The following is a 10411-nucleotide window of genomic DNA, read 5'->3' as shown; positions in this document are numbered from 1 at the left end:
GCAGTGAGTGATATTGAGAGGCGCAGTGAATGATGCAATGAGTGCTGTTGAGAGGTAGAGTGAGTGATGCAGTGAGTGATGAGAGGTGCAGTGAGTGATGCAGTGAGTGCTGTTGAGAGGTGCAGTGAGTTATGTTGAGAGGTGCAGTGAGTAATGTAGTGTGTGCTGTTGAGTGATGCAGTGAGGGACGTTAAGTGATGCAGTAAATTATGTTGAGTGATGCAGTGATACAGAGTGATTCAGTAAATGATGAGTGATGTTGAGCCTCAGCACTAAAACTGATCTCTATTTCACGTTCATTTTCACACCATGTATTCACACACAACAAATCCAATCCCCGTGTGTGTGTGTCCATGAAAACACACACACACACACACACACACACACACACACACACACACACACATATATATATATATATAACGAGTATTGGTGGTTACTCCAGTGTATTTTGTGTTATGAGTATTTGTATGAACACAGTGTATGCAGTGTGTCTTGTGTTCACGGTGTTAAACCCGAGACTGTAGAATAGTCTAGAACGCGCGTGCTGACTGGCTGAGGAGCGGAGAACTCGGTTTCCCGCGATGCACTGCGGTTTCGATTACGTGCTGCAGGCAGTCTGCTCGGTGTGTGTCCGGGTCAGCAGCATCGTCCCCGTGGGTTGTGAGGTTTTTTTTTCCTCTCCGGTTTACCGGACACTCTCTCTCTCTCTCTCATACTTATTTGAACTCGGGACTGTGGGAGACGCACGCGCGATGATGTTGTCCGCCGTGCCAAGGCGTTTACTTATGCGCAGTTCACGCAGCTTGTCACCGTGTCGCGCGCTTTACACCGAGCCCCGCGAGTCCTCCGCGCCACGCCTCCAAGCGCGCGAGACACAAACAGAAACGGTGGGCAGTCCCGTAAACTTTGCGTCTCGCGCGTCCAGGAAGTGTCGGTCAGTGAGGGAGCGCGAGGACGCGTGTAACAGCACCAGGTACAGTCACCTTCACGCGCAGTACCAACAGCTTGCCGCCAGGTGGCGCACGAGCCTGGAGAGTCGGAGAAGCGCGTGGGCAGCGCTTCTCACCGCCGGACACACTGGGGCGTACCAGGAGGAGGGGGCGGGGCATGGCGGGGCGAACAGCGGGGGCGGGGCGTGGACTGGAGCGACTTCAGCTGAAGTCTTATCTGCTGCCGCTGCCCTGGTCTTCTGTTTCACCAAAGACAAACACAACAGCGGTAATTACACAGACACCTTCATCATCACCACCTTCATCACCACCTTCATCACCATCATTTTTATAATCACCACCATCACCAGATGTGACGTTAAATCCACCACCACTGTATCTTAGTGTATCAGGGTGATGATCCAGACTCTCTCCTGGGAACACTGTGCAGGAGAGTTCAAATCCAATGTTAACGCATCTCTCTCTCTCACACACACACACACCTGAGAAATATAACATCCACTACACCTGTGCAGGTTATTAGGATGAAGAAAGTGGAGAACCTGGAGAAAGAGACCAGGATAATAATCAGAATTCAGTTTATTGATGAAATTAGTCGTCATTTCAACCTTAAAAAGCTGAAGAGACGTTTCTCCAGAACCCTGTTTCTACAACACAGAGCTACACACACACACACACACAACACAGAGCTACACACACAACACAGAGCTACACACACACACACACACAACACAGAGCTACACACACAACACAGAGCTACACACACAACACAGAGCTACACACACACACACACACACACACAACACAGAGCTACACACACAACACAGAGCTACACACACACACAACACAGAGCTACACACACAACACAGAGCTACACACACACACACACACAACACAGAGCTACACACACAACACAGAGCTACACACACACACACACACACACACACCACACAGAGCTACACACACAACACAGAGCTACACACACAACACAGAGCTACACACACCACACAGAGCTACACACACACACACACACACACACCACACAGAGCTACACACACAACACAGAGCTACACACACACACACACACACAACACAGAGCTACACACACAACACAGAGCTACACACACAACACAGAGCTACACACACACACACACACACACACAACACAGAGCTACACACACAACACAGAGCTACACACACACACACACACCACACAGAGCTACACACACAACACAGAGCTACACACACACACACACACACAACACAGAGCTACACACACAACACAGAGCTACACACACAACACAGAGCTACACACACACACACAACACAGAGCTACACACACAACACAGAGCTACACACACAACACAGAGCTACACACACACACAACACAGAGCTACACACACAACACAGAGCTACACACACACAGAGCTACACACACACACACACACAACACAGAGCTACACACACACACACACACACAACACAGAGCTACACACACAACACAGAGCTACACACACAACACAGAGCTACACACACACACACACACACACACCACACAGAGCTACACACACCACACAGAGCTACACACACCACACAGAGCTACACACACAACACAGAGCTACACACACACACACACACACACACACAACACAGAGCTACACACACAACACAGAGCTACACACACACACACAACACAGAGCTACACACACAACACAGAGCTACACACACAACACAGAGCTACACACACACAGAGCTACACACACACACACACACACACAACACAGAGCTACACACACACACACAGAGCTACACACACAACACAGAGCTACACACACAACACAGAGCTACACACACAACACAGAGCTACACACACAACACAGAGCTACACACACACACACACACACAACACAGAGCTACACACACAACACAGAGCTACACACACAACACAGAGCTACACACACAACACAGAGCTACACACACACACACAACACAGAGCTACACACACAACACAGAGCTACACACACAACACAGAGCTACACACACAACACAGAGCTACACACACACACACACAACACAGAGCTACACACACAACACAGAGCTACACACACAACACAGAGCTACACACACAACACAGAGCTACACACACACACACACACACACACACACACACACACACACACACACACACACAACACAGAGCTACACACACAACACAGAGCTACACACACACACAACACAGAGCTACACACACACACAACACAGAGCTACACACACACACACACACACAACACAGAGCTACACACACAACACAGAGCTACACACACACACACAACACAGAGCTACACACACAACACAGAGCTACACACACACACACACACAGAGCTACACACACACACACAACACAGAGCTACACACAACACAGAGCTACAGTTGTGTGTGTGTGTGTAGCTCTGTGTGTGTGTGTGTGTAGCTCTGTGTTGTAGAAACAGGGTTCTGGAGAAACGTCTCTTCAGCTTTTTAAGGTTGAAATGACGACTAATTTCACACACGCACACACAACACAGAGCTACACACACACAGAGCTACACACACAACACAGAGCTACACACACACACACACACACAACACAGAGCTACACACACAACACAGAGCTACACACACAACACAGAGCTACACACACACAGAGCTACACACACACACACACACACACACACACACACAACACAGAGCTACACACACAACACAGAGCTACACACACACACAACACAGAGCTACACACACACACAACACAGAGCTACACACACACAGAGCTACACACACAACACAGAGCTACACAGAGCTACACACACACACACACACACACAACACAGAGCTACACACACAACACAGAGCTACACACACAACACAGAGCTACACACACAACACAGAGCTACACACACACACACACACAACACAGAGCTACACACACAACACAGAGCTACACACACAACACAGAGCTACACACACACACACACACACACACACACACAACACAGAGTTAAAGACTAAAGTAGGTGTCCTCGCCACATAAAGTGCATCCGAGTGCAGACAGACAACACAAGACTGTCTGGAACAAATACACAAAATTGTGCCCCCAGTAACCCTAGTGTATAATGTGTGATGCAGAAGAATGTTTTCTCTCTTTATTTCTGCAGAGATGTTGTAGAGGTTCCTCTCTGTGCAGACTGGCAGAAGGTTGATGTTTCTCCTGCAGTGTGTGAACACAATCGGGCCTTGACTTCATCCACACCTGTAATAAAACTGACCATGATGTAAAATAAGTGTCATGTGATTCTCTTGTGGTCTTCTCAGGTGAAGCTCTTCTGAACGCAGCCAGGTCCAACAACGCCGAGGAGGTGAAAAGGTAAACAATCACCTGAGACCTCGAGACACCATTTCTACAGGAAAAAGCTTAGACGTAAACGTTGACCCAGTAACCACAGTGAATGAGAGCATGTTCCTCCATCCTGCCTCTCACTGCTCCATCACACACTGGAGAAGAAAAGGAAGTGGCAGCTTTCACAACTTTATAACTTTAGCATTTATTTCTGTGAGGAAGTCAATACTGAGGTCAAATGTGACTGAAGATGATGGAGACCTGAAACCATTCAGATGTTCATTGAAGATGAACACAGTGTGGAGATACAAAGATTGTCTGAACAACAACTTTTATTATCTCAAACTCTTAAACTTCTAAAATCTGTACCAGGAGAGAGTGTGTGTGTGTGTGTGTGTGTGTAAGAGAGAGAGAGAGAGAGAGAGAGAGAGAGAGAAAAACAGACAGACAGAAAACACATCTGTCCACTAGAGGGCAGGAAGGTTTCAGAAGTAATTGAAGGAGAGAGGGACAGAAGGAGGCAGAGGGCAGATGACAAACCAAACACACCGTCACCATACGAGAATAATATGGACACATACGAACACACACACACACACACACACACACACACACACACACACACACGGACGATGAGCTTAAACACAAACATGCCAAGTTTGGTCTGTGACCTGACATTCTTAGACTTAAGTGTGTGTGTGTGTGTGTGTGTGTGTGTGTGTGTGTGTGTGTGTGAGTGAGTGTCAGAAGCATGACACCATAGTGCACCATCTGTCACACGTGTGTGTGTGTGTGTGTGTGTGTGTGTGTGTGTGTGTGTGTGTGTGTGTGTAAGAGAGATCACACGATTAGAATGAATGCGTAACATAACAGCACATTTTATTTAGTTTTTTTTATATTTCTAGATACTCTAACTTAACACATCTGCTGTTCTTTTACACACACACACACACACACACACACACACACACACACACACACACACACACACAGCTGTCACATATATCTTTAGTTAAGAGAGGAGGTGTATTGTTAAACAGCACAGTGTGTGACACCTGAGTGTGTGTGTGTGTGTGTGTGTGTCTGTGTGTGTGTGTGTGTGTGTGTGTGTGTGTGTGTTATGTAGTATTTTAAGATAGCCCAGGGCAGCTGTACAGATGGTTTCACACAGTGTGTGTGTGTGTGTGTGTGTGTGTGTGTGTGTGTGTGTGTGTAAAAGAACAGCAGATGTGTTAAGTTAGAGTTTAGCACTAACACAGGGGGCTGTGTTTATAGTAAACACACACATACACACACACACACACACAGACAGAACCAGGACAGTGTCTCCTTTTCTTTCTGTTACTTAGACCCCACCTTTCCCCCCTCACCTGTCTCTCTCTCTCTCTCTCTCTCTCTCTCTCTCTCTCTCTCTCTCTCTCTCTCTCTCTCTCTCTCTCTCTCAGGTTGCTGGCAGATGGGGTCGATCCAGACACTCGTCACCGTCTCGGCTGGACTGCACTCATGGTTGCCTCCATGAACAGACTGCATAAGTAAGTGTGTTTGTGCACACGTGTGCGTATGCATGCGTACGAGACACAATCACGACACAGAAGCAAACCATCATCATAATTATACAGTATTAAGGTTTAATTTAATTGCATTATAAATCATTACAATTACAAGAAACTAAACTATTCTGATATCACAGTTAATCTCAAACCCTTTATTCTGAAATATATTCACAAGAAAACATACACAATAAATAAACAACAAATACAATTTCTGGTATTTTTTTTACTGTTTACATGATTAAATTCATCTACTTTCTTCTTCATCATCATCATCATCATCATCATCATCATCATCATCATCATCATAATAATAATGTAGTGAATCTGAGAGAAAATGACTGTGATGTTAAACACTGAACTTGTTCCTGAGTTTCTTTTCAATATTAGTGTCAGTACAGAGTGTTATTACGTCATCAAATACAACAGCCAATCAGCTTCCAGTTACAGGAGCATTCATTACACACCGGTGTTTTATTAGGAGTGATTTCAGGTGGGTTTAGGCAGAGTTTAGATTAAATCATCATATTAATCATAATCCTGGAGTTATTTAATAAAACTCTGATTGTTGTTTAAACTGATTTTACTGAGTTTTATTAATCAGACCGTTCCAATCCGACTGCAGACATTTTGGTCTGAAAGCTTATCAGACATTCAGCTATGAATGTTGTGTAATTAATTTCCACGTCATGTTCGAAATGTAATGCAGTGTGTGAACTTGTTTCCTTACCCATAATGCCGAGCGAGAAATCACAGCTCTCTGAGGACCACGCTGTCCCTCCTTACTAAATTCAATTAACGTTTCACACACACACACACACACACACACACACACACACACAGACGAAGGAAAAGCTCTGAGACGGGGGGGGGGTATCCGAATCCAATTTAGAAGCAGGCACTCTGTGAGGTCACGCCCTGGCTTTTGAGACGAACTGAAACAGATGCGGTATTGAGAGAGTAAACAGAGCGAGAGCTGAGAGCTTACAGAGCTGCAGTCTGCGCTGCTTTCACACTTTTCCTGACTCTTTCATCTTTATTTACTCATTATTAATCACAAATCTCGATTTTACAGCTCTCTCACACACACACACACACACACACACACACACACACACACACACACTTGCGTAGCTCCGTCCCACATACACTTGCATTCTGTTTTAAAAGAAATGTTTTGTAGCCTAATTTTGACCTCTGGACACTGGAGATTTTTTTCACACAGGTTCTGCTTCCAGAAAACCTTGAGCACATTTGGGATCTCGCTCTCTTGTGTTTTGTGTTTATGTGGAGTGTGTGTGCTGTACACGATAACGATAACCAATTAAAACAAGTGCATTATTATAAATCTGCACTTCAGTCAGAGCTGCTGTTCTAGAGAACTAATCACCACTTCTGACCAATCAGGACGCAGTAGCATCAGTGTGGTGTGTGTGTGTGTGTGTGTGTGTGTGTGTGTGTGTGTGTAATAAACTCTGAGATGAATAGAATTATGAACAGTTGTACACTTAAGGCTCTATCAGGTGAAAACCTCAACAATGATGAACTGAGATGAATGGACATGCAGTGATGAGGATGAGGATGGGTTCCCTTTCACTCTGGTTCCTCTCAAGGTTTCTTCCTCCTACCATCTCGAGGAAAGTTTTCCCTCACTACCATGTGTGATATGTGTGTGTGGATAAAAGCACTAATAACACTGACCTGAATAGAATTAATTTTTCTGTATAGTGTTTTATGTAATAATGAAACGTATGGTGTGTGTGTGTGTGTGTGTGTGTGTGTGTGTGTGTGTGTGTGTGTGTGTGTGTGGTGTTGTCCTCCGATTTTAGACAGTTTTCTGAAATCATTGTTCTTTCCTGAGCTTGGCAAATGTCTCAACTATAACTGAGGGTGGACGGGGCTTAATATCAACCCACATGAGTTTTATCATCTCAACGTGTGTGTGTGTGTGTGTGTGTGTGTGTGTGTGTGTGTGTGTGTGTGTGTGTGTGTGTGTGTGTGTGTGTGTAAGGGAGAGTGCATTATAGCTCGGGGTGTATGATGCAGGTGTCATGTTAAGTGTGTGTTCAGACAAATGCCTCTGTGTAAATATTTATGACCAAAATGTCTGTTTATCATTATGAGAAAACGTGTCACACACACAGTAGATAAATGATAAAAAAAACTTCTCAGCCACTGCACACTGCTCCTGGGTGTGTGTGTGTGTGTGTGTGTGTGTGTGTGTGTGTGTGTGTGTGTGTGTGTGTGTGTACACAGTACCAGTTATGAGTGGAATAACTCACAGTTGCCACAGCAGTGTTTCTGTCTTTCTGTCACACAGACCCCCCTGTGACCAATCAGAGAGAGAGGGGGAGGGGGGGGGGAAGAGGGAGAGCGGAAGAGAGAGAGAGGGAGGGAGAGAGAGGGAGGGAGAGAGAGATCAGCGTGTGTGTAATTTATGTTTCTGTTCTTAATCGCTTTTTTCTTTTGTTTAGGTTTAAATACCTGGATGGGTAATTAAATAATAAATGGATGGATTTGTGGGTGGATGGATGGATGGATAGATGGATGGATGGATGGAATGATTATTTCCTTCACACACTAAGAAACGTAAATATCAGAGTTGTGGAAACGGAGTTCTCTATATAGTATGAGTGTAAATAGAGGAGTTTTTGATTTCTGCAGTTTTTGGTCCTGATGTTATTTCATTATAAAAATTCCTTTATGTTCCACAGACAGACAGGCCGGCAGACAGACAGAGGGGCCGACAGACAGACAGAGGCCGACAGACAGACAGACAGGCCGACAGACAGACAGGCAGGCCGGCAGACAGACAGGCAGGCCGGCAGACAGACAGGCAGGCCGGCAGACAGACAGAGGCCGGCAGACAGACAGACAGGTCGACAGGCAGGCCGGCAGACAGACAGACAGACAGACAGGCCGACAGACAGGCCGGCAGACAGACAGACAGACAGATGAAGATCTGAGCAGAAGGAGTGAACATTGAGTGTCAGTGTGATGTGAACAGAGCAGTGTTTAGTCACAATGTGTGGTGTGTTTGCGTAGCTTTGATGTGTGTGTGTGACTCTTAACCCTCTCTCTCTCTCTCTCTCTCTCCCTTCTTTATTTCTACTCCTCCCTCCCTCCATCCTGAGGGTTTGTCCATTCACATCTACAAAAAGCAGCACTGGACTGGAACCCTGTTGACTGTTTCTCTGACGCCTCAAACTCACCAAGAGAAAAGAAAACAGATGAACTAAAGCTTTATTCTTTCAGAGAGAGAGAGAGAGAGAGGTTTTTTTTTTTTTTTTTTTTTTTTTTGCAATCCTTTATTTGACACAAATCATGTTTAATACCAAATGGTATCAGGTTGACTTGTTAATGACATAAATAGATACATAAATAAATAAATAAATAATATTGTAAATATATATAAATAAAAGGTTGGGGGGGGGGGGTTTACAATAGTACAATTCTTCCTCTTTTACAGAACACAGAGCTTCATTACAGCACCATGCAACCTCAAACATCTTCAGATCTTTCACACTCTTATACACATTAAAAAAATACCACAAGCTTTGATTTCTGCCCAAAAATAAAATGAATCAGTGGCACGTAAACCTGTTTCTCCTGACGTACTTAAAAACAAGAATAAAACACTGAAGAGTAAAAATCACATTAAAAACACAAACAGTGACTGTAACCTGGAGCAGTGAGTAACAGTGAAAAACAGAACGGACTGTCCTGTAGAACATCAGGGTTTAAAATAAGAGTTCACTGAGATAATGCAGTGTAAAATCCTCCACTGGAGGTGGGCAGCTTTTTTGGTTAACGGTGGTTTGTACAGTGTCTCCACCTTGAGTGTGACAATCCCTGAGGAGATCAGAGCTCTGGACTGGTAATCCAGTAATATCCAGTGCGTTTATGTTCATTAGAAACAAAGTTCTGTCCAGTCCCAGTCCTCCCACCATGTGCAAAGATTTACTGGCTGCTGTCCTACACACAAGGTTCCGCCCAGTTATGAGTCTCTGGATAAACTGGAGGTGAAAGGCTGCAGTTCTGCTGGTGAGATGAACCATCCCCTGCCCCCTTCCTCCTTGGGCAGATGGAGGACACTGTGGAATCCAGTGCAGACCATCCCAGAAGAAATTAACGAGCAGGACCTGGATGTTTACTAGCAGGTTTGGCGGTGGATCCACGCATGCCAACTAGACGACACTGTCAGGTTGTTTATCACCAGCGTTCGCCCCCTGTAGGACAACTTTGGAACCTGACGCTTCCACCTGCTCAGTCTGCCCTTGATGTGCTCTACAGTGCCTTTCCAGTTTTTACTTAAAACTCGACTCCCCAGGGAGACACCCAAGTATTCAAAACCACCTTCTTTTCCACACCAGACCTGCTGGAAGTGCCGGCTCCCCACTCCCCAACTAAAACTGCTTCACTCTTTTCCCAGTTAAGCTTCACAATGATAAAATACCAAAGTCTCCTAAAGTATTACTGAAAATATTCACATCAGACTGGGATCCCACCATCACAGCCACGTCATCTGCATA

General features: G+C 45.2%; 1 protein-coding gene across 1 annotated transcript in view; it reads left to right on the top strand.

The window, feature by feature from the left end:
- The first annotated feature begins 418 nt into the window (after nucleotides 1-418).
- The window catches only part of clpb (ClpB family mitochondrial disaggregase), a 37185-nt gene continuing 27192 nt past the window's right edge, over nucleotides 419-10411 (top strand). Inside the window, exons 1-4 of the mRNA XM_083548771.1 lie at nucleotides 419-1221; nucleotides 4305-4356; nucleotides 5775-5861; nucleotides 9794-9875. Of these exons, the coding sequence (XP_083404897.1) occupies nucleotides 585-1221; nucleotides 4305-4356; nucleotides 5775-5861; nucleotides 9794-9875 (858 nt within the window). The 5' untranslated portion in view covers nucleotides 419-584. The remainder of the gene's footprint in view (nucleotides 1222-4304; nucleotides 4357-5774; nucleotides 5862-9793; nucleotides 9876-10411) is intronic.

Source organism: Silurus aristotelis (genome assembly GCF_946808225.1).
Source record: "Silurus aristotelis genome assembly, chromosome: 8".
Taxonomy (NCBI): domain Eukaryota; kingdom Metazoa; phylum Chordata; class Actinopteri; order Siluriformes; family Siluridae; genus Silurus; species Silurus aristotelis.
The sequence above is the reverse complement of the archived record's forward strand: the minus strand, read 5'-3'. Positions and strand labels throughout refer to the sequence as shown.